The 26740-nt window shown below is 36.3% G+C and overlaps 2 protein-coding genes across 4 annotated transcripts in view; both read left to right on the top strand.

Moving 5' to 3' along the window:
- Positions 1 to 11274: 11274 nt before the first annotated feature.
- Positions 11275 to 26740, top strand: part of LOC121374046 (protocadherin-9-like) — a 32986-nt gene continuing 17520 nt past the window's right edge. The window contains exon 1 of one of the 3 annotated variants that reach the window (XM_041500930.1): positions 11275 to 11385. The gene's annotated coding sequence lies outside the window, so the exon portion shown is untranslated. Of the gene's footprint in view, positions 11386 to 21787; positions 21861 to 25755; positions 25827 to 26740 lie in introns of those variants that run through there. The other 2 variants (XM_041500932.1, XM_041500933.1) reach the window with 2 other exon arrangements.
- LOC121374660 (extensin-like) lies at positions 24150 to 24746 on the top strand. Its single transcript, XM_041501769.1, has one exon. The coding sequence runs from the start codon at positions 24150 to 24152 to the stop codon at positions 24744 to 24746; it is 597 nt and encodes a 198-aa protein (XP_041357703.1).

The following is a 26740-nucleotide window of genomic DNA, read 5'->3' on the forward strand; positions in this document are numbered from 1 at the left end:
ACTTGACCTGTACCCAATCAACTCATTTTGTGTGCTCTTCTGTTGAGAGGTGTTAGATGGATAATTTAAGGTAATATATTTTTTTTATTTCCTTTACTAGACTGAAACTCTTGGCTTTTGTGTTTTATATTTGATTTATTACATTATTTAACATTAAATTGTTGATGGTCTTCTTTTTTTTAGGTTAGTTTTTAAATAAACAAGTGAAATGTGATCTGTAGATACAACAACCAGACATAGATAAAATAAATAATATCACACTATATATGAAGAGTTCATGTCCAAAAATGTGATATAGCTATTTTTGTCATATTGAGGAAATTTAAACCTAGGGTTTAAATTTTAAGACATGTTTAAGTCATAAATATGCATGCAGTGCGATCTTGTAAGAAAGTATATTTAGGCGAGTGAGTGTGAGCAATTCAAGAGAGTGTATGGATGGCATGAAGAAATAAATAGTAATGTTTTAGATGATACTATTTAGTTGTTTCTTGTCCTTTTTTCTTGAAATTTAAAAGCTTTTCCTAAACCATGAATTATGAGGTTAATGCTTGACAACATTTCATAAATAAGTAATCCATTTAGTTAAGTTTAATGTTAATAAAAGCCAGTTTTTATTACATATATATTTAATGAATGACCCCTTAGTTGTAAAATAATAAACCTGAACCAAATTATTTAATATTTTTAATTAGGAGTTTTCCATATATAGATCAAATTCCAACTATATCATGTCTTCATTTTTTTACTCTTATTTTTAAATAAAAGATAATTTTTCAAAGGTTTGATTGTTTGTTTTGTTTAACGACATCACTTGAGCAGATTGATTAATAAACCATTGGCTATTGGATGTAAGACATTTGGTCATTCTGACACATAGTCATTAGAGGAAACCCGCTACATTTTTTCTAATACACTTTTATATGCACTTTCCCACAGACAGGATAGCCCATATCACTTGATATACCAGTTGTAGAGCACTGGCTGGAACGAGAAATAGCCCAATGAGCCCACCAATGGGGATCGATCCCAAACCGATCATGCATCAAGTGAACGCTTTACCACTAGACTACTTTTCAAAGGTGTAACATTTCAGGTACCATATTTATTGACAGTCACTGAAAAGGTTCAGCATAGGAGATTAAAGTTTTAGTCTGGGGTTCTATTTTTAAGGTTAATGTTACCAAGTTTGTAAAAAAGAATTGACAATGGTATACCACACAGTTTGATGTACCAGTCATGCTGTTTTAAGCCTAGATCAGATTAAACAACGCGACTCAACAGGATGGTCGTGTCGCATCATGAACCACAACTCGTTCAAACTATATGACAATTGTTGTCTGCAACCGTACAGATGACTGTTTTTTTTCAATAGACAACGTGACAATTGACTTGCATCGCGTCGTATAATGTGATCTCACTTTAGGGAAGATGTAGTTTAAATTAATGCTTAATGCTGTCTCAGGGAGTGTGTAGGTTACGATCCTGTTGGTATTGTGCAAGTACCTGATATAAGAAGCATTCTTAAAAAGTGTTAAATCAAATGAAACAAAATAATGTGTGGGCTATAATTATGCTCATTTCTTACTGTCAGTATGTACACTGTTTATTGGGGGCAGGACGTAGATCAGTGGTAAAGTGTTCGCTTGATGTGTGGACGGTCTAGGATCGATCCCCATCAGTGGACCCATTGGGCTATTTCTCTTTTCAGCCAGTGCTCCACAACTGGTGTAATAAAGGTCGTGGTATCTACTATCCTGTCTGTGGGATGGTGCAAGTAAAAGATCCCTTGCTGCTAATCGAAAAGAGTAGCCCATGAAGTGGCAACAGCGGGTATCCTCACTCAATATTTGTGTGGTCCTTAACCATATGTCTGACGCCATATAATCTTAAATAAAATGTGTTGAGTGCGTCGTTAAATAAAACATTTCTTTCCTTCTTCTTTCCTGTATGCTATAATTATGCTCATTTCTTACTGTCAGTACACTGTTTATTGGTGTCACCTAAGCCTGGGTTACATGGCTTTTTGGTGTCTAACAAATGGTTATTTCAAAGTTTTGTCAAGACAGAGAGGAAACCTGCTGCCACTACACAGCCTACTCCTACTGTTGAAGCAGCAAGCTTCTGGTTGAAATTATGCCACCTCAACCAGGCTAGGCCGGTCAACATCACCATAGGCTGGCAGCTTTTTATACATGCCGTCCCATTGGACTGACAATTAGTTTGCATTAATACTCACACATAAGTTTGAGGAAAATATTTGAAAAAATATAAATGATTATAAACCATGGCATTTATTTGGATAACTTAGAATATCTCAGCAGAGTGATGGAATCTTATATGTATGAAAGTCATTGGCCAAGGTGTTCTGTGTGAACACACAAATTGACACATGGCTAAAACACCACTAGAACACATTGATTTATTAATCATGGGCTATTGTATGTCAAATATTTGGTAATTTTCATAGTCTTAGGGAGGAAACCCGCTACATTTTTCCATTAGTAGCAAGGTATCTTTTATATATACCATCCCACAGACATGATAGCACATACCAAGGCCTTTGATATACCAGTTGTGGTGCACTGGCTGGAATGAGAAATAGCCCAAATGGGCCCACTGATGGGGATCGATCCTAAACCATGGCTAAAAGAGGTTATTCAGTTTAATATTTTGTGTCATCACTAATTTCAGCCAATTTTGATCCCTGCAAAGGATATTTTATATGCACTTTCCCATAAACAGAGGCAGGACCTAGCCAAGTGGTAAAGTGCTCGCTTGATGCTCGGTCGGTTTGGGATCGATGCCTGTCGGTGGGCCCATTGGGATCGATGCCTGTCGGTGGGCCCATTGGGCTGTTTCTCATTCCAGCCAGTGCACCACAACAGGTATATCAAAAACTGTGGTATGTGTTATCCTGTTTGTGGGATGATGCATATAAAAGATCCCTTGCTATTAATAGAAAAATGTAGCAGGTTTCCTCTAAGACTATGTCAAAATTACCAAAAGTCTGACATCCAATAGCCGATGATTAGTAAATCGGTGCTCTAGTGGTGTTGTTAAACAAAACAAACTTTGTTTTCCTATAAACACAACAGTACATACCACAGCGTTTGATGTACTAATCATAGAGCAGTGGTTAGGACAGTGGGATGGAGTTACATGTAGTGATGGGATAATAAAACAACAAGATTGTCTTGTTGGCAGGTGGAATGTGAACCCATTACCTACCAGCCACTGAGATTACAACCCATCAAATCAAGTATTATATTCTATATTTCTAAGCTTAGATTAATATTTTTGTACCTCTAATAAAAGTTATTAAACATATATTAGTTTGTTTTTATGGTGGTCTTTATGTCTCCCAACACCTGTCAGGTTAGCAATAGACACCATCAACAAGTATGATTATTGTTTAGAAAGTAGTATATGTATATGAAAAAAGAGAGAAAAAAGCTCAGACTCTATTCTGTACAAGTTGCCCTCCCAGGTTAGGCGTATCTGAGTACCCTTTATATCAAAATCAGCAGTGTGTGACCTTTCCCATGATTACAAGTAATCTATGAAATCTAGAATAATAAGGTGAAAATGTCTCTGGCAAGCTTTCAAGGGAGTCTGTGCAATTGTTTGGTGCTGCAGTGGAGGATATGTTGGCTTGAATAAACAATCCGAAACTGCAGTGCACAAGTGAATCAGCACTTTTTAACAAAAACGGAAAATGTTCACCAACCACTTGTCCATGATTATGTTACATAGCAAATAAAATGTATGGTTATAATTTTTTTTGCCCTGCTTTGACACAGAATAAGACAAGCATCAAACAAACTCCGTTTCAATCTGTTTGACTGAATGCATAGCTCACAGCCATGTTAGAAAAGAATAATTAAAGAACATACTGTAAATATATAATTTATTTACAGGATTAGAATGTGATACAATTATCATATTTATTTTATTTTATTTTATTTTATTTTTTTTTTTTTTATTTTAATTTTTTTTTTTTTTTTTTTTTTTTTTTTTTTTTTTTTTTTTGGGGGGGGGGGGGGGGCAGTGGTCATTTTGCAGTGTATTTGTATACTACTTTTGTGATGAACCAGGCTTAGGGTTTTTTCAGTGGTAGCCCATCAGGCTACTAGGTTATAAAATCTAATAGCCCTCAGTAAAAATTGGTAGCCAAATAACTTTAAAAAAAAATATAATAATAAAAAAAATCATTTACTTTTATTTAAACATGTTGTTTTAGGGTGGGTTTTTGTAAATCATAAGCATTTAAGCCTACTGTGAAATATAAACTACTAATAAATATTAAAACTACATGATAGTCCTTAATGAACAATAAGGTTTTTAGTTTATATTGTTAAACAGAATCTGGGGGAAATATTCAAAACTACAACATTAATATGTTACAGAATGAAGTGTCACATATGTGGCATTATATGTATGAAGCAAAAAATAAAAATAATAATAAAAATAATAATAGTAATAATAATAATTAAAATAATAATATTCCCTACCTACCTACCCACATTTGAAACTACTGGTCAGAAATGGACAAAACAAAATATTTTCAAGAATGGCGTTAAAGGAGGGGTAAATATGGTATGAGAAAAACAATCTAACAACCACCACCAAAAAAACGACCTACTCTACCTACATTAATATTATTTAAAAAATTGTTTGGTACAATTCCAGAAACACACAATAGTTTATTACTAGTTCAGAACTATAAAATATTTACTATATTTGATGAATCTGTGTCATCCTATACATCATGAGTTGTCTTTAAGAAGTATTTCTATGAAAGAAATATGTAAACTAAACATTTTGAAAATGTATGGATCAAAACCAGGTAAGATTTCATTATTGTTGGGAGCATCTGTTTATTTGATCCTTATTTCGGTCAAGCAATAGATAAAACTACTGTTATTGTCACCTGTCATGAACCATTGTGATCCATAATAAATAACCCAGGCCTCTCAGAACTGGAAATTTGCATCAACAAATTCAGGTAACCCATTTCGTGTTTACATAACCCATCATGATCATGTAAATGATGTCATAAATTCAAGAAGTAAATAAAAAATGGGTTACACAAACTATACTTATTTGAGTGACGCTCAAATGAAACTAATGCTCTGGCAATTTTCAGCAGCCTGTAATCGTAGCATACATTTTAGCTAATATTACTTAACAAGTTAGTAATATTTTTAGCAATATCAGGCTAAGCTGTTTATCAATGAAAACTTCATATTTCATAAGGTTTGATTTGTTTTGTTTTGGTTTTTAACCACACCACTAGAGCACATTGATTAATTAATCATCGGCTATTGAATGTCAAATATTTGGTAATTCTGACACTTAGTCATCGGAGGAAACCTGATGCAGCAAGGGATCTTTTATATGCACTTTCCCACAGACAGGAAAGCACATACCATGGCCTTTGACCAGTTGTGGTTCACTGATTGGAACGAGAAGAAATCCAATCAGTTGAATGGATCCACCGAGGTGGTTTGATCCTGCGACACAAGCACCTCAAGCAAGCACTCGACTGACTGAGCTTAATCCCACCCTGCATTTCATAAGGAGTATACATGTTGTTTGTTACCCTGAATTAATTTGGGATTTTAATCAAATTTAATTTTTAAAAAAGCCCATTCCCTATAAGTTGTCCTGTTTTAAGGTATCAAAACTGCAAAGTCATTTGACATAATATTTTAATTGATTGTTGATCAGATGTTGTCAATTGTGTTGAATCTTTAAAAACTTTTGCAAAGATATCTGTATTAATATGCTTTAGAATACTAAATATTCACTTAGAATATTTGTTTTAAAACCCCCATATACTGTCAAGATCTTGGCACTTAAATATTTGTCTCTATATATACTATTAGTATATAGAATTTGTTATTATATTACAAGTAAAATAACACATTTTATTTTTCATCAGAAGTAAAGATGTATTAATCAAATAATTTATGTTTGTTGCATGCAGACATTAGTTATCGGGTGCTGTCAATCATGTTGTGTTACTTGACACTAATTTGTTGATGTCAACTAAACCGTGCACACACCGTCATCAATATTGCTGAAATACCAAACACTGAGTGTAACAAAGAGATAATCAGTGAAGAAAACAAATCCATTTTTTAAGTTATTCTCTCATCTTGTGTCAACACGCACCTTGCCATTCAGCTAGATACCATTGTTATAGTTTGTGGGGCTGCTATGTTTATCGGGAATCAGAGAGAGGGAAAAAAATGATTTTTGTATGGCCACTGAGTTCATATTTCTTTGTAGAATACTTGGATAATTGTAGCAGTTATACTTTTACATAGGAATAATTAGATGAGACAAAAAAAATCAATTAACTAAAATATTTCCAAGGCATAATGGAAACAATGCAGGCTTGGTTCAAACCACGACAATGGATTGTTTTGTCTGTAACACATGATAATTATATAATAGAATAATTAGACATTATCATGTGAAAAAAGGTCTCAAGATCATTTTTCTTTCAGTCGCATACCAACAGGCCTAATTCACAAAGGTCTCTCAGGCTCTGCTAGGCAACAAGCATCCTCTTTACAAGTTTTTTAGCATTGTGAGATCGCAAAGTTGCAAGAGTTTAGTGAATTAGGCCCCAGTGGTGGCTCAAATGTTAATTGTAAATCATAAGTGTTATTAGTTGTTGTTTTGTAACAAGTTAAAGATATAATTTTATTAACAGTTTATATTGTATTAATTATAATTAATATATTCAGGCAGGATCATGCAGAATTTAAACCCAAGCCTTTCTTTTACATTTTTATTTAAAGAAGTCAGGTTAACACAAGCAGCCCTGTAAACATCTAATTCGCTAACACAATTCAGAATGAATGAGATTTAGTTGGCATTAATTTTACATTGTCACTAAAGAAAGGCAAGCTATTTAAGTATATTGCAGTGTGGACAGCCAATTGAAGTTTTATTTGTTATTTGATGCAAAAATGGTCTTCTGACATTATTCAAATCACATGACCTTCAATTCATTTGATACACATTTATTTGAAACCTGTAGGGAGGGAGTCTTGAGACCCAAAATATTTACTTTTTTTTTATTCTATTGTATTTATGGAAAAAAAAAAGTGTTTGTTCCTCTCCCCTTCCCCACACACCACCCCCTACTGTTCTTACTGAGAAACAAAATTCACAATTTGCTTCCAAACTGGTATGAGACCATCTAAACCATGGGTGCCAATTTGAATGCACTGTGCAAAAAAATAATATAAATTGAAAATAGGTGTGAACAGCCAATCCAGACTGAAACGGTTTTGAATTTTATATTAATATTAAAAATAAGCTATGTGTCAAAATTACAATTTTACCAGCAATACACATAATAAACTGATTTTGTGCAACATTTCAATGTTTTGCATTATATGCTTTTTCTCCTATTCAACTTTAAGAATGGGAGGTGGCTTTTTTAATAACTTGATATTTTTTTTATTAAAAATATTAACTTATTTATAAAATCACCATTCTCAATATTAATCATACCAGAATGATTATTAACAGAAGGTGCATAATGAATCAAATGTTTTTGGAATACAGGTTTTACAAATATCTATATTTCATGAAAAATATGTTATACAAATATTCATGTTTGTACCTGTAATTAAAAATAGTTTTACAAATATCCATGTTTCTTTATAAATAGTTTGTACAAATATTCATGTTTCTTTAAAAATGGTTTGTAGAAATATCAGTGTTTTGTGAACAATTGTTTTTACAAATATTCATGTTTCATTTATATTCATCTTTAATTGAAAATGGTTTATACAGATATACACGTTCAACTAAAAATAGTTTGTACAAATATCCATATTTTGCTAAAAATAACCTGTACAAATAGTGAAAGGTATTAGCTAAATGTTAAGTAAATTGCCTGTGAAAGTAACTACAGACTTAATACTAATGGTTAATGACTGCAGTGATTATCCAGTATGTTATTTTCCCCCCACATTACCGATGTGATCACCTGAAGCTAGAGACGTCTGCAGCATGACATCACATGTTTGGTGGTATCCATTAGAGATTTCTATTCAACATGTCTCGAGGGCAGTTCTACTTCGTTTATTCCTGACAACAGCACTTGAAACAACACATTCTGCAGTGAATGATTTTTAAGTTTTGATTCGGCCATCACAGTATCGATGTGTAGATCAGAGTTATATAAGCTACATACCGTAAATCCTGAAATAGAAACCTAGGCTTCTATAAATATTTCCGTGATGCTCTAAAACCTGGCTTCTTGTTCCAGCCAGTGTACCACGATTGGTATATCAAAGGCTGTGGTATGTACTACCTTATCTGTGGGATAGTGAATACAAAAGATCCCTTGCTGCTAATTGAAAAGAGTAGCCCATGAAGTGGCAACAGCCGGTTTCTTCTCTCAATATCTGTGTGGTCCTTAATCATATGTCTGACACCATATAACCATAAATAAAATGTGTTGAGTGCGTCGTTAAATAAAACATTTCTTTCTTTCTGTTCATTCCAGACTTCTCTCTGTTCAAGGCAGGCTTCTATTTTTCCATGCATTAAAGAATAGTAAAGTTGATCACTTATTTTACATTATTTTGTTTATAGACTGTATGGTATTGAAGAATCAGATTATTATTTGAAAAAACTTTTATTAACAAAAAGCAAAAGTTTTTGATATCATGTAACAGGAGTGTTGAGTATTATCGGTCATTAACTGTTTAAGCTAGAATAGCACAAACAGGCCTCTTTATAACGTAGGCCTCTATTTAAGGCAGGTCTCTATTTCTTTTTCAAGGATGGAACATAGCTCAGTGGTAACGTGTTTGCCTGATGCACAGTTGGTTTACGGTCGATCCCCGTTGATAGGCCCATTGGGCTATTTCTCATTTCAGACAGTGCACCACAACTGGTATATCAAAGGCCATGGTATGTGCTATTCTGTCTGTGGGATTGTATTCAAGGATTTATGATACATCTATTTTTATTAATTTGTTATATACATAGTTGTATTCACGCAATACTGCAAAGAGGTAAAACATGACATTTGTCATGTTACAAGTTGTGTTAAAGTTATCTTTTCTTGAATACAACAGCCTTAAAAATGCATGTGCAAACAGATCAGCAGGAAAATAAAACAACACAAAACCAGTGTTTTCATTAGAGTAGGAGACGGGATGTAGCCCAGTGGCAAAGCGCTCGCTCGATGCGTGGTTGGTCTGGGATTGATCCCCGTTGGTGGGCCCATTGGGCTATTTTTTGTTCCAGCCAGTGCACCACGACTGGTATATCAAAGGCTGTGGTATGTGATATCCTGTCTGTGGGATGGTGCATATAAAAGATCCCTTGCTGCTAATCGAAAAGAATAGCCCATGAAGTGGTGACAGCGGGTTTTCTCTCTCAATATCTGTGTGGTCCTTAACCATATGTCTGACGCCATATAACTGTAAGTAACATGTGTTGAATGCGTTGTTAAATAAAACATTTCCTTCCTTCATTAGAGTAATTGTCTTTAAAGTCATGTTTAGCCTCCATGAGCATCAGTGCAGGCTTGTACACATCTTGGCATCAACAGTATGAAATGTTGCACCATTTAACTATTTCCAGCCTGTCTAGCTATTGTGGGTGGATATGGCAACCATAAACATGCCCCTCAAAGATGACCCAGACATGTTCTACAAGATTCAAATCAGGTTAATGTGCAGGCTAGTCCATGTGAGTGATATTGTTTGCCTGGAGTACATGCACGGCATTGACAATGTATGTGCGATGGGGTCAAGTGTTATCTTTCATAAAAATTAAACCTGCTCCTTAATTTTGGGTTAGAGGAACACCTACAGGTGTAATGATTTCATCCATGTATCTCACACTAGTCGTGATGTCCCTTCTGATGATGACAAGATCAGCTCTTTGTCCAACCTGAATTCCATCACTGATTGTCTCCACAAAAAAAAGAGAGAGTTTTCTGCCATCTCAGTGGGACTTAAATTATGCCTAACCATAGCTGAAGATGTCTAAACCAATTGGCTTCCACTTTATAAAGCAAATTCAACTGTGTCATGTAAACAAATATGCATGTTTTGAACGTGCATATCCATGGGTGTTGAATTAATAAAAAAAAGGCCAATGTCATATTTGGGTGTGTTTTCTGGATGGTAACAGTTTAATAACACATCAAATAATTTAAAGAATACTGTCAAATAAATTCTTTGTTTTTATACTTCATTGGTTGTTACTTAACCTTTTGTGAGGATTTTATTTACAAAAACACTGTTTCTAAGGAGCACCTGACAAATGTCCCATGTACAACTGCTCATATTTTTTCTCTATCTAAAGTCAATCTGCTCACAAAGGTCACTTGCTATAGACAGGTTTAACAGTATAATAATTATAGGTTGCACTACATAAAATAAGGGGTTTTGTGCCAAGGTTTGAAGTGTATAACTTATGGAGTAAAAGCAACTCGTTGGTAGTACCTTTTGACATTTTTTATTTGTGAAAATACTATTACTATTTACAGTAAGCTAATAAACAAAGTACTGTTATGCCGTGCACACTAAAGGTTAACATTAGCAAAGTACATGTATGCAGTAAAAATGGAATTGCAGTTTTGTGTAAAAATTAAGGCTGACCAATAAAAACGTTTTTTTAAATATATTAATATGATATGATATTCCTTTTTCTTGCAGGTAGATTATAAACTTTTTTCTTGTATCAGTCGTTTTATTCATGTTCCAACCAGTGTGCCACAACTGGTATATCAAAGGTCGTGGTATGTGCTATCCTGTCTCTGGGATGGTGCGTATAAAAGATCCCTTGTTACTAATGAAAAATGTAGCAGGTTTCCTCTCTAAGACTATGGTATGTCAAAATTACCACATGGTTGACATCCAATAGCCAATGATTAATAAATCAATGTGCTCTAGTAGTGTCGTTAAACAAAACAAACAGTTGTTTTAGAAATGTTAACATTGATGGCACTAAGAATTGATTTGGAACCTATAAAGCTGTTGAGAAGCAATAACAGTATATTGACTGATACTGTCGCCAAAATGCTTCATGCCAATTATAGTTTACAGCTACACATTTTACTTCACATTTGTGTAAGTGGCATAACACTACATGTGATTACTTGAAAGCTTACCTAAATATATATATAAATATGTTTATGGGTATCCTATTAAGCATCCTGTTGAATTAACGGTGATATAGTGGATGTGTAATACGATCTTTATTGTAGGTACAAACTGCACAGTTGGAACAGGGTGCTGGACTTTTGCATGGTTGGTGACTAGGGATGAATCATACACCATATCATCTATGCTACATACTGGTAGTACATGTTTGAATCTTCTGTTACAGCAGGTTAGTAATTTTAATAGAGATCTTTTTATATGTTTGTTACCGTATGAGCTTTCTATATTTATATTTATATATATATATATATATATATATATATATATATATATATATATATATATATATATACACTTAGCCAAAAACGCTTAGCAATTTGGTAAATGTGCTTAAATAAAAGAGAACTTGTGACTTACAAAATAATTGAGGCATCATTTGTCAATATAAGTAACAGGAGATTTTCAATGCAAAATGAAATGTGTGACTGTCATGTCGTTAAATGGTGATTGGGAGTCCATACATGAAAATCTGAAAATGTCTAAGCACATTGGGCATTGACAGTGGTACAACATCGCCTCATGCACTGAACATGATCGATTTGGTGGTGGTGGTGTCATAGTGTGGGCAGGTATTCATGACATCGGACAAAATAACCTAATTTTTATCATTCATTGGAATCTGAATGCTCAGCATTACAGTGACGAAATCACCACATCAATTGTCATTCTGTTCATGCAGCAGCATCCAGGCATTTTGTTTTAACAGGACAATGCATGCCAGCATTCATTCAGACTAATGACTGTACTTCTTTAGAGAAACAATATTGAGGCACTAAAGTGGCTTCCAAGATGGGCTGACTTCTTCCCTATTGATTTCTCGTTCCAGCCAATGCACCACGACTGGTATATCAAAGGCTGTGGTATGTACTACCCTGTCTGTGGGATGGAGCATATAAAAGATCCCTTGCTGCTAATCGAAAATAGTATCCCATGAGGTGGCGACAGCAGGTTTCCTCTCTCAGTGTCTGTGTGGTCCTTAACCATATGTCTGATGCCATATAACCATAAATAAAATGTGTTGAGTGTGTCGTTAAATAAAACATTTCTTTCTTTCTTTCTTTCTTTCCTAGAAGAAGGTATGGGATTTGTCGGGTCATAGGGTGCAAAAGAACCACACGCATATTCTCAACGTCCACAACCTTAAAAACGCTTTAACTCATGAATGGATCTCTATCACTATTCCAGAGATCCACCGTCTCATCAGAAGCATGAGTCGACGTTGTACCGTTGTCAACATGCAATGGCCAAGGTGCTCAGACCCGTTACTGACAATTTATAGATTTTTGTGTATGGACCCCCAATCACCATTTAACGATGTGACAGTCACACATTTCATTTTGAATTAAAAATCTCCTGTTACTTGTGCTGACAAATGATGCCTCAATTAAATCCAGTGTCCAATTTTATTTTGTAAGTCACAAGTTTCTGCTATTTAAGCACATTTACCAAATTGCTAAGCAGAACATAACTGAAAAGTATTATTTCTGTTTACATCAGTTTGTGAACATAATACTTGAAAGACAACTCTTTTCAGGTATTATACCTATACAGGGGGCAGGACATAGCCCAGTGTTAGAGTGCTCACCTGTTGGGTGGTCGGTCTAGGATTGATCCCTGTTGGTGGGACATTGGGCTATTTCTCCCTCCAGCCATTGCACCATGACTGGTATATCAAAGGCCATGGTATGTACTATCTTGTCTGTGGAATAGTACATATAAAAGACCCCTTGCTACTAATGGAAAATATATCTAGTCCATATATAATATTTAAAATTAGGTATCTTAAAAAAAAAAAAGAGGAAAGTTTGTTTAACATCTCAGCACATTTAAACATCCCCAATTAAATGTACAATATTTCTATTTAATATTTGCCATTGAAAAATACATGACTTACATGTAGATGGATCAAGCTATGTGAATATTTAGTATTTCAATTATGAGTATCGCTTAAGGTCATCTAACTAAACTCAAACCAGTTATTTTTATGATATTTTTTTATTGAGGTTTCCAAATACTGTATATGATATAGCCTGATAATTATTGATTAAAGTACATTGTAATAAACTCAAAAATAACACCGAAGCATGTGTTAATAATCTAGATTCATCAAGTGTTAATTGTTTTTTAAATATGAAATAAAAACATTTGCAATTGTTATATAATAATTTTTTTTACTAATTGCAAATGTATGATTACAATACATGTAACCTGACTAAGCCCACAGAATAAGCATGTTTGAACCCTCGGGAATAAAACACAGTTAAAAAAATGTATGCAAACAAGAGACTAAGATATACCATGTAATTGAACATAAAACATGTACTAAATGTTAAGGGTTTATAACAGTGCATATGAAATGTCCAGAGACAATCCAAATCAGGAACAAAACATCCTGTAACCCAATGGTATAGAGGTGTGACTGCAAGTTAATGTTAAGGGTTTAAAACAGTGCATATGAAATGTCCAGAGACAATCTGAATCAGGAACAAAACATCCTGTAACCCAATGGTATAGAGGTGTGACTGCAAGTTAATGTTAAGATGTCAGTCTTATGGTATGATGTTTGTGTTATAATTTCCATTTTAATATGCCTCAATTTACTAAGGAAAACAATATGTATTTGCTTATTTTGTGGATTTTGTGGTAGATAAAACACTTTGTAAGGCTGTGGTCATCATGTGGTAGATAAAACTCTTTGTAAGGCTGTGGTCATCATGTGGTAGATAAAACGCTTTGTAAGGCTGTGGTCATCATGTGGTAGATAAAACACTTTGTAAGGCTGTGGTCATCATGTGGTAGATAAAACTCTTTGTAAGGCTGTGGTCATCATGTGGTAGATAAAACACTTTGTAAGGCTGTGGTCATCATGTGGTAGATAAAACTCTTTGTACGGCTGTGGTCATCATGTGGTAGATAAAACACTTTGTAAGGCTGTGGTCATCATGTGGTAGATAAAACACTTTGTACGGCTGTGGTCATCATGTGGTAGATAAAACACTTTGTAAGGCTGTGGTCATCATGTGGTAGATAAAACACTTTGTAAGGCTGTGGTCATCATGTGGTAGATAAAACACTTTGTAAGGCTGTGGTCATCATGTGGTAGATAAAACACTTTGTAAGGCTGTGGTCATCATGTGGTAGATAAAACACTTTGTACGGCTGTGGTCATCATGTGTGTAGATAAAACACTTTGTACGGCTGTGGTCATCATGTGGTAGATAAAACACTTTGTAAGGCTGTGGTCATCATGTGGTAGATAAAACACTTTGTACGGCTGTGGTCATCATGTGTGTAGATAAAACACTTTGTAAGGCTGTGGTCATCATGTGGTAGATAAAACACTTTGTAAGGCTGTGGTCATCATGTGTGTAGATAAAACACTTTGTAAGGCTGTGGTCATCATGTGGTAGATAAAACACTTTGTAAGGCTGTGGTCATCATGTGGTAGATAAAACACTTTGTAAGGCTGTGGTCATCATGTGGTAGATAAAACTCTTTGTAAGGCTGTGGTCATCATGTGGTAGATAAAACACTTTGTAAGGCTGTGGTCATCATGTGGTAGATAAAACAGTTTGTACGGCTGTGGTCATCATGTGGTAGATAAAACACTTTGTAAGGCTGTGGTCATCATGTGGTAGATAAAACACTTTGTACGGCTGTGGTCATCATGTGGTAGATAAAACACTTTGTACGGCTGTGGTCATCATGTGTGTATAGGGCGGGGTGTAGCCCAGTGGTAAATCGCTCACTTGATGTGAGGTCAGTCTGAGATCGATTCCTGTCGGTGGTGGGCCCATTGAGCTATTTTTCATTCCAGCCAGTACACCATGACTGGTATATCAAAGGTCGTGGTATGTACAGTCCTGTCTGTGGGATGATGCTTTTAAAAGATCCCTTGATACAAATGAAAAAAATGTAGGATGTTTCCTCTCTAAGACTATATGTCAAAATTACCAAATGTTTAGCATCCAATAAACGATGATTAATAAATCAATGTGCTCTAGTGGTGTTGTTAAACATACAAAACAAAATCATTTCTGTACCCATTTGCTATAAAATAACTATCACTGTTTTATAACACTGACTGAATTTTGTTAGTTATTTACATAAATCATTAAATAAAACATAGATTTGTAGTTTGTAGTTTTGCTTTGTTTTTTTAATTTATGATTTTAAATTTATTGTCATGAACTGGATTGGCTATGGATTTTTATCAGCATCCCTTGATTCCTCAGCAGACTGCAATCAGTACCTGACACAACAGTTCATTTCAACTTATTTTTGTGCTTATATCCACACCTGCACATTCCAGTCCTTGTCTGTCCAATAAGAACAGGTGCTTGTTTCTTGTGCCCATTTGTGCCACACACCTATCTTAGTATTTAGATTGTTACCCATCAGTGTGCTATAGTGATGTTCTTACACTACAGCAATCTGGTCTACACATGTATATACTTCTTCCCTATCTTCTCTTTGTTGGGTGGCAAATAATGTACCGAAATCACACTGCGGTATGATATGGCAGGGGTTTTCAAAATAATTTAGAAATGTTGCTGGATACTATTTGTTATTTATGGGTTTATCAAGGCTGTAATTGTAATTTGTATTAGGAAGATGTTTAATTATTCAAGTGTGATAACACTGCTTAAAACATGGATGTTGTTAATGTCAGTGTTTCCTGCTGTACTAATTGTTATAGGTACTTAATGATACTTTTACAAATAATTTAATGATGGGGAAAGCTTTGAATGAGAAAACACATAATTTATTCAGCAGCTCTGAACCTCATTATTCCTGAGTGGTCAGCCTTGTTATGGGGACTTTGTTGATAACATGTTATATTATCATACCAGTATATATACATGTACTACTAATATTTCTGCATATGTGTTCAACTTGTAAAGCCCTCCATACACTAAGGGAGATCATAACCTAACACATGAAGTTTGCTCTTTACTATTTGTTATTTCAAAACACTGTTGATGTATCAATCTCTTTGTTACTATTTCAGTGTAAACATTCTCACCAGATCAGGTCATGTCATAGGGTTGGCACTACTGTCATGTGTACAGGTGGCAGCGTTCAGGACAGGAAAAGGATTTGGGTGGGTGGAAGAGGGGACTGCCTGCACTTATAAGTGCAAGGGAACACCAGCAGCCCGACTGGAATCGGTAGCTGGCGGGGGCAATTTTGGTGCTATTGAATTTTGAATATTCCGTAGGATTAAGTCAAAAAGGAAAGTAGTGCACAAGTTCTTGAAGGAATTTTGGCACATTTTTTAACGGTTCATTGAAAAAAAAAAAAAAGGGAGCTACATGTTAATTTGAACTTAGTTTACCAAGAGTAGCTCTGAGAACCTGTCTGAGTATACCGGCCTCGGTGGCGTCATGGTTAGGCCATCGGTCTACAGGCTGGTAGGTACTGGGTACGGATACCAGTCGAAGCATGGGATTTTTAATCCAGATACCGACTCCAAACTCTGAGTGAGTGCTCCGCAAGGCTCAATGGGTAGGTGTAAACCACTTGCACTGACCAGTGATCCATAACTGGTTCAACAAAGGCCATGGTTTGTGCTATCCTGCCTGTGGGAAGCGAAAATAAAAGATCCCTTGCTGCTAATCGGAAAGAGTAGCCCATGTAGTGGCGACAGCGGGTTTCCTCTCAAAATCTGTGGTCCTTAACCATATGTCTGACGCCATATAACCGTAGATAAAATGTGTTGAGTGCGTCATTAAATAAAACATTTCTTTCTTTATCTGAGTATTTATCCATCCATGCATTCATTTATGCATCCATCTGTCCACACATTCATCTTTACCTTCATTAATCCATTTTTATATTTATATACTAGAATATGTTTTGTTTAACATGTAAAACTATTCAAATAATAACATGTTATGTTGTACTTGAATCATTTTGATTGGAGTGGCGAGAGAGATGGGCTCATGTAGGTCAGTGATGAAATGTTGTGGACCTGGAATTTTTGTTCTTGTCGCTCACATCTGAAATACTAACGGTGATGGTATGTGCTGTCAGTCTATGAGAAGTCCTGTCCTGCTTGCTGTTTGGTAGGACTAGACTATGTGGTGGCAGCAGGTTTCTTCTCTTACTGTCTAGACCAAAACTTTAAAATAACTATTTTAACTTATTTTCTTGCTTATATCCAATTATGGTTCAAGCACGCTGTCCTGGACACACACCTTAGCTGTCTGGGCTTTGTGTCCAGGACAGTGTGCTAGTTGTTAATTGTTAGTGGTTAATGAGAGAGAAGAAGGTGTAGTGGCCTTACACCTACCCATCGAGTCGTTAAAACTCGCTCTTGGTAGGAGACGGTACCGGGCTGCGAACCCTGTACCTACCAGCCTTATGTCCGATGGCTTAACCACGACACCACTGAGGCTGGTAAATAACTGTAATATTAGTCACCAAGTAAACATAGTGTTATTAAACATTCTTTTCCTTTGTGATATTTGTGTGTCTTGGACCATAAAGCTCAGTAATAACTTACTGAAACATCACATATAATACTGGTATTATATACATGTATATAATGAAAAAAGTAAAGTTTGTTTTATTTAACGACGCCGCTAGAGCACATTGATTTTTTATCTTATCATCGGCTATTGGACGTCAAACATATGGTCATTCTGACACTGTTTTTAGAGGAAACCCGCTGTCGCCACATAGGCTACTCTTTTTACGACAGGCAGCAAGGGATCTTTTATTTGCGCTTCCCACAGGCAGGATAGCACAAACCATGGCCTTTGTTGAACCAGTTATGGATCACTGGTCAGTGCTAGTGGTTTACACCTACCCATTGAGCCTTGCGGTGCACTCACTCAGGGTTTGGAGTCGGTATCTGGATTAAAAATCCCATGCCTCGACTGGGATCCGAACCCAGTACCTACCAGCCTGTAGACCGATGGCCTGCCATGGCGCCACCGAGGCCGGTTTTGTATATAATGAAACCCCTCTAAACCGGACACCTTTGGGACCAAGTAAAATGTCTGATTTAAAGAGGTATCTGGTTTAGAGAGGTTGAGTGATGTACTGACGATTAAAATTGGACCGTGAGAAACGTCTGGTTTTGAGGGAATTATGGTTACAGAGGGTCCGATTTTGAGAGGTTTCACTGTAAATATACAGTTTTAATTTATTTTAATTTGTGCTACTAATTTCCACTTGTATTATACCTTCATTGTATTGATATAAAAAAGTAAAACTTTTTATACAGCCTACTGGTTTTCTACATCTGTAGATTTATCTGTGATCTGGATATTAGTTAAAACAATTTTAAGAAGTCAATTTTAGGTAACTTTTATCCGGTTTCGTTGATTTTTTTGTGATGGTTCAGAGGACGTCACTTGAATTACGAGCTTGCCGATGTGTGACATGCCAAGATGTTTTGTACTGCTTCCTACTGCAATAACAGTACTTGTGTAACAGAATCAGAGTGTAACGGCTGAACTGTAGCAAAAGCAGCTGTGTATATGATCTGAATTTAGTTTCACCATAAACTGAAGGTCCCTTTTACAAAAAGCTGGAGGGATGGAGCTCTTTAGAAAATCCTTGTCAGATATGACTTGTTTATCTGAAAGAGACCTGAGTCATTCGCCACTTCACGTCACACACAAAATAAAGGAATACATGTATTTGTTCAACAAGGGACGGCACGTAGCCCAGTGGTAACGTGCTCACTTGATGTGCTGTCGGTTTGGGATCGATCCCTGTTGGTGGGCCCATTGGGCTATTTCTCGTTTCAGCTAGTGCACCACGACTGGTATATCAAAGGCTGTGGTGTGTGCTATCATGTCTGTAGGATGGTGCATATACAAGATGAGAAAATGTAGCAGGTTTCCTTTGTGAGACTAAATGTCAAAATTACCAAATGTTTGACATCCAATAGCCGATGATTAATAAATCAATGTGCTCTAGTGGTGTTGTTAAACAAAACAAACAAAGAAAGAAATGTTTTATTTAACAACTCACTCAACACATTGTATTTATGGTTATATGGCGTCAGACATATGGTTAAGGACCACACAGATTTTGAGAGGAAACCCGCTGTCGCCACTACATGGGCTACTCTTTCCGATTAGCAGCAAGGGATCTTTTATTTGCGCTTCCCACAGGCAGGATAGCACAAATCATGGCCTTTGTTGAACCAGTTATGGATCACTGGTCGGTGCAAATGGTTTACATGGTTATGGCCCGGAAAGTAGATAAACTTGTATAAATGATCCTAAAATAAATTCTACGTCGCGGGACTTGTTGATGTGTACCATTTAGGATCTATCTACGTCCTGGTACTCGTTAATTGTCCTTGTACCTGGTCGGCGGTGTGTGCAGTCAAAAGGTAACAACGAACTAATTCTGTACCACAGTGCAGTTATTAGCACTAAGAATTCGTGCCACTGGTTATGTTGTAGGTATTACAAATAAATAAAATAAAATAAATTTTAAAATGATATAAAATAATATCGGCTCCAACCTAAGTTTTAACGGCTCTGGTGTAAATATGTCTGTCTGTCCGTTGTCTGTCTCTCTGTACCTATGTCTGTCTGTTTGTTAATACCAGAAAATGATCATTCTTATTTTTATGGTTATATATACTGGGTAACGTCCAAGTTCTCCATATAATATATACAATGGTGTAGATTTTCTCACCGGTAATAACAATTTTATAAACTGGTTACATAATTTTTCAGATAATGACAAATTTTCAAAAAACCCATATTTTGCTGCCATATAATAGGACTGGTAAAACCATGCAGTCAAATATTTTAGTTGGCACTGGATAGAAATGTTATGACATCTGCCGTGTCGTAGAATAAAAAACATAGCCTTTTGTGCGGTATTTTCGTTTTCGTGCCGGAGCTCACCAGTGACCATCTAACTGCTGTAGGTTAACTTCCACTATAGATTGCTCACTTTTCAATAGACCTACCACCTCAACTATGTTCAGATGACTCTTCTGGGCGATTTGATTTATTTTATGGTGCCATCCTTTCAAATGGTTATTTGTCCGGTGACTGTCATTGCCAAAGTGGTTCCACATTTCTGGTCTTCATGGTCCTTCTATCCAGGTGTTAGTAACGTAGTCCATCAGTAATGTTACCTTTTCATCCTGGGAACTGTCGGCAATTATGTCAGCCCAAAATGTTGTAAACTTTGTCCAGCAGAACCATCGGAAGGGCTGAAGCACACCTTACCACCTTTTGTACATCATCATTTTCAATATAGTCTGATGCTAGTACTGCTTTTTGCACATACGACATAATGGGAAAGAAAAAAAAACCCAGCCTCTCAATCATGTGGTGGGGAATATAGTGTGTACAGCGTTGTGAGCAGATATAAAATACAACCCAGGACAGTAATCCATTAAGACAATAGAGACCAATACGAGCAAGATAAAACAAAACTGAGGAGAAAAAGAAGAAATAACAATAATAATAATTTTAATAAAAGAAAACACACACACAAGCGCGTGCTTAATTGCTACCCCGAACAGTAATGCTAGAATATAATGCTTCTCATTCCGTTGGTAAAGAAACCACGGCTCACACTGCAAAGCAGAACATGTAAACCAATTAGTTCCTTCTACTTCCCGGGACATTCATAATTCGGCAAACCGGTACTACACAAAATCGGATTTTCTACACCCCGGGCCAACACCGTTTACACCTACCCATTGAGCCTTGTGGAGCACTCACTCAGGGTTTGGAGTCGGTATCTGGATTAAAAATCCCATGCCTTGACTGGGATGCGAACCCAGTACCTACCAGCTTGTAGACCGATGGCCTAACCAAAATGCCACCGAGGCCGGTTGGAAGCCAATAAATGCCAGGCCAGATCTTTCTTCTCAAGACTATGTGTCAAAATAACCATAATTTAAAATGTGCTGAGGTATCATTAATTTAATATTTGATAAATAAACAGAACAGGATAGTACATGCCATGGCCTTGCTGCTGGACTTTCAAAGCAATACTGTTTCTTGTTAAGTCTGACTAAAAATATTAATTTAATTATTACTTAATTACTACATGCAAGTTTCGTAAACTTGTGACTGCTTAGTTCTAAGTGAGCAAAAATGTTTAAATTCAAATATTACAAGAACTGATATTTCAGCATGGTATAGCTGTAACTTTCCACTGTATCAGTGAATACTGCATTTAAAAAGTGTTTTCAATACCGTCCAAAGCAGGTACTTTCAAATACCTTCCTATACCTTGCCTCAAGATTACTAGTTACACATACACTGCATATTATGTATGTACAATCAAAGAGCTGGGTGATACCATTGGTTTATGTTGTACTTGCCAAACTGAATGAACCTAAAGGTATTCATCTGGCTATTTAGTGTGAAGAAATAAATATTAGTAGATAAATGAACAGAACGCAATTCCTCCGTACTTACACTTTACTCAACATTGCTACATGACAATACCGTTTTTATCTGTCACGGTTGGGCAGGTCGCAAGAAGTGGTATGGTGAGATTTTATCTTTTCTGTTTGTTAGGAGTTTCAATGTGCACACAACAGTTAGCCTGCGATTCAAAAACACTCTATTTGTATGCATACTTTTTTCTTCACGTTTATTCAAGCACACCGTGTATTAGCTATTGGGTCACCAAAAAATGTCGGTAAGTTTTAAAACACATTTTAATGACAGATATTTTACTACCATGGAAATTGTTAACATACATGTAAGTTTGATGTTAGTGTCTGTTTTTTTGCAATGTTTCAAGATATTAAATGTTTGAATATTGGTTTAATAGAGAAACTCACCGCTGTTTGGACCTTGAATATTCTGTCAATAGGTTTGTAGAGAACCTACCGGTAATTTGCATATTGATTCAAAAGGTTTCTATGTAAACATTAATGTATTAAACTAGAAATTAATTTGTATTAAAACTATGTTTAGAGGTATTCTGACATGTTTTAAAATATCTTGAGGGAAGTTAATGTGTAAAGAGAAGCTAATGTCTTTAAAAACAATATTATGGGGATTTTAATGCATATTAAAACAATGTTTGGAGGGATGTTAATGCATGTTAAAACAATGTTTGGAGTGATGTTAATGCATGTTAAAACAATGTTTGGAAGGACCACAGACCACTGACCGGTTTCATGGCCAAACAAAGTATTACTTAAAAATATATATATTTGATTTGTCCCTAAACGTACTTTATTCAACCATCTACGTAACCACCATATTCCACTTATTAATGATATTTTATAAAAATAATTGAATTATGGCAATGGTCCATAATTAAAAAACTAATATTTCTGAGATGGTTGATATGGATTTTACTCCATCATGATGTAGTTAAAGTGATGCAATAGTTAGATTTGGTCTGTAAAAATTAATGTAATTTTTATTTATTATTCATTAAAAGAGAAATAAGGTCCTTAAATCTGTGACAGTATGCCTTTAATGCATATTAAAACAATGTTTGGAGGGATGTTAATGCATATTAAAGCAATGTTCAAACAGAAGCTAATATGTATTAAAACAATGTTTAGATGAAAATTAATGTGTATTAAACTTATTTTCATTGTAATTTTAAACAAAACAAAACAAAACAACAAAAATAACAACAAACAAACAATCCTCAATATGGTATGGGGACTCTTTGATTTAGGGGGGCTGCATAAAGATTAATTTTTCACTTAACAGTGGCCCGTATTTGGGGGGGGGGGGCAATTGCCCCCCCCCCCCTGCCCCCCCGGGTCGTACGCCCATGTCAATATGGTATATGCATAAAGTTAATTTACTTAACAGTGGTGTAGGAAGGTGCCAAAAAGTGTGGGGGGGGGGGGGGAGACACTTTTATATTCACACATTATTACACTATTATAAAGCAAATATAAAGAAAACTATCTGAAAAGTGGGGGCACATGCCCCCTTGCTTCTTACGCCAGTGCTTAATTAATGTAGTTTCATAATGTCTTTCATTTTTAATATTCTTTTACTACACTGAATATAAATCTTGTGTTCTGTAATTTTACACACATTGATATGTGATAATAGTACATATACTTTAATTCATGTTTTAAACATTAAAGTATCTAATAATTAATAATGATGATAAAGTGGGCATTGTTTTATAAACATTATTATCTTGTTGGATATTTGTTAAAATATATCCTCAAAACTGAAACTCTGATTTGTTATTCATGCTTAATTGTTAAGATGTCACTCAGTCAGCAGTCACTTGACTACTGTATGTTCATAGAAATACTGCTTCATATTGCAAAGAAGTATGGAACTAAGTCCTACCCACAAGGAACACCTTTTTTCAAACTATGGAATTCACTACACATTATTTATTTTTAAGCTGATTGTTTTCTAAATTGCATAAAAAAATAATGACTTTTTTTTTTTCTTTTTTTTCAAATTTTCGTAGAATGGTGGGACAGACTATAGATATAAGTAATGACTGATATTCTCAAGGGTGGACAGTGGGGTGGAATTTACTCTCTTTTTTATTATGGGGCAGGATTTAGCTGTCATTTGAGTGCTTGCTTGAGGTGCTTTGCATCGCAGGATCGAACCACCTCAGTGAATCCATTCAACTGATTGAGTTTTTTTCTCATTCCAACCACTGAACCACAACTGGTCAAAGGCTGTGGTATGTGCTTTCCTGTTGGTGGGAAAGTGCATATAAAAGATCTTGCTGCATCAGGAAACATGTAGTAGATTTCCTCTGACTAAGCATCAGACTTGACAAACGTTTGAAATCCAACAGCTGATGATTAATTAGTCAATGTGCTCTAGTTGTGTCATTAAACAAAACAAAGTTTTTTTTAAAATTACAGATACTCTTGGGTGCATTTTCAGACTTAGATTATTTAAAAATTGAAAGTGGTGTTCCCATGGCTCCCCCCCCCCCCCAGCTCCCACCACCCCAACTGCGACACCAACACCAATGGCTCCTCTCAGCCCACACCACCCCAACTGCGAAGCCAGCACCAATGGCTCCTCCCAGCCCCCACCACCTCAACTGCGATGCCAACACCAATGGCTCCTCCCAGCCCCCACCACCCCAACAACAACATCAACACCAATGGCTCCTCCCAGTCTCCACCACCCCAACTGCGACGCCAACACCAATGGCTCCTTCCAGCCCCCACCACCCCAACTGCGATGCCAACACCAATGGCTCCTCCCAGCCCCCACCACCCCAACTGCGACGCCAACACCAATGGCTCCTCCCAGCCCCCACCACCCCAACAACAACATCAACACCAATGGCTCCTCCCAGTCTCCACCACCCCAACTGCGACGCCAGCACCAATGGCTCCTTCCAGCCCCCACCACCCCAACTGCGACGCCAACACCAATGGCTCCTCCCAGCCCCCACCACCCCAACTGCGACGCCAACACCAATGGCTCCTCCCAGCCCCCACCACCCCAACTGCGATGCCAACACCAATGGCTCCTCCCAGCCCCCACCACCCCAACTGCGACACCAACACCAATGGCTCCTCTCAGGCCCCCACCACCCCAACTGCAACACCACTGAATATCAGTTCATGCTAATTTTCATTTATTATGAATAATTATCCAAAAAAAATCACACATCGACTGTGACTGCCAACTGAAGTTGTATTTGTACAAGTTAAGAGAGAGGACACTTTATGGCCAGTGTTTGTGATTTTATTTGTTATTTTAATGTGTTGTGTGGGATGCTAAGATGACACTATTCAAACTCCAGTGGGTTTCTTTGTAATGGAGATGGTTCCTCTTTTTATACCTCTGCAAGTCACTTTGTGTTTACGAAGTGGACTGGAAATGATCTAACGTGTCACCTACAAGATGCGGATTATATTTGTTGGCTGGACAAAGACTTGTCTAACGGAATGTAAAGAAACTAGTTTCTTCCATTTATCTTTTCATCAAGACAGGACAGCAGTGACTACGTCAAGCACTATAATGTTAAATGCAAAGAAACAAAACACTCAAAATGGATTGCTTCTAGTTTGTGCTGGTTTGCGAGCTCCATATTGGTGTCATGTCATGGGGAAGTAATGAGTATTGTGTTATTTTAGAATTAATAAAAGATAGTGTTTAACGGAATTTCAAACATGTGACAACTTGAGATGGACACCTGGGTCTGTTCTTAATTGTCTGTCAAAACTCTAGTCGTTGCATCATTTAATTTTAAAAAAAATTTAAATGTGTGGATACTGGTTAGAGTTTGAAGAAATCTTATTTAGAATATTTATTTAGGTCAACCCATCTGTTGTTTTATGATAAAAATGGTTAAATCTAGAAGAAGGAATTATAACTATAACAACAATGCTTTTCATCAATGAATAATGTTTTCACTGTCTTTTTATTTTTAATCACTAAGGTTTGTAAAAGTAAAAACTAAAACTGGAAACATTTTTTCTTTTCTTTTAAAAAACAACAACACCACAAACATTTAACACAGAGACAAAGACATTTTTTGTATTTTGGACATTACAAACATGGATGATGTTTGAGATGAATGGTGAAGCCACAGTATTTCCATTTCAGTCCATGCTCCACGCTTGCTGTCAGTTGAGCTATCTTGGTATCACCCAAGCTCGGAATACACGGAACCTGCAGTGCATGCCAGGTAATCATCCCCCATGTGGGGTCATACACTCGGGAGACACACCCATAATCACACCCGTGAAGTGGGTGAAACTTGGTGTATGTGGCCTTACACCTACCCATTGAGCAGTGCACTCACTCTGGGTTGGAGCCGGTACTGACATGAAATATCCCCCATTGCCTCAGGTGGGATATGAACCCAGTACCTACCAGCCAGAAGTCCGATGGCATAACCACTACACCACCGAGGCTGGTTAACTGGAAACATCTTACTGAGAAGAATGTGTTAGTATTTTATTCATTTATAAGACCAGGCCTCAGTGGCGTCATGGTTAGGCCATCGGTCTACAGGCTGGTAGGTACTGGGTTCGGATCACAGTCGAGGCATGGGATTTTTAATCCAGATACCGACTCCAAACCCTGAGTGAGTGCTCCGCAAGGCTCAATGGGTAGGTGTAAATCACTTGCACCGACCAGTGATCCATAACTGGTTCAACAAATTCCATGGTTTGTGCTATCCTGCCTGTGGGAAGCGCAAATAAAAGATCCCTTGCTGCCTGTCATAAAAGAGTAGCCTATGTGGCGACAGCGGGTTTGCTCTAAAAAAACAGTGTCACAATGACCATATGTTTGACGTCCAATAGCCAATGATAAGATAAAAAAATCAATATGCTCTAGTGGCGTCGTTAAATAAAACACTTTCTTTCATTTATAAATTCTGGTATGTTCTTTATTTTTAGTTCCTTGGTCCTTGGGGCAGCTGTAACAAAACTTGTTATTTATTTAAATTAAATGCTGTTGAAATAAGAAATAAATTGTAATGAATGTGTTTTAAATTTTGTGTGTTTTGCAATTTTCATACAGTGTTTTATTATTTAAGATTTCATCAACTTTGTTCATTGATGCTCTACAAATATGACGATCTCTGAAAGTGTA

This window comes from Gigantopelta aegis, chromosome 6, assembly GCF_016097555.1.
Source record: "Gigantopelta aegis isolate Gae_Host chromosome 6, Gae_host_genome, whole genome shotgun sequence".
Classification (NCBI taxonomy): Eukaryota; Metazoa; Mollusca; class Gastropoda; order Neomphalida; family Peltospiridae; genus Gigantopelta; species Gigantopelta aegis.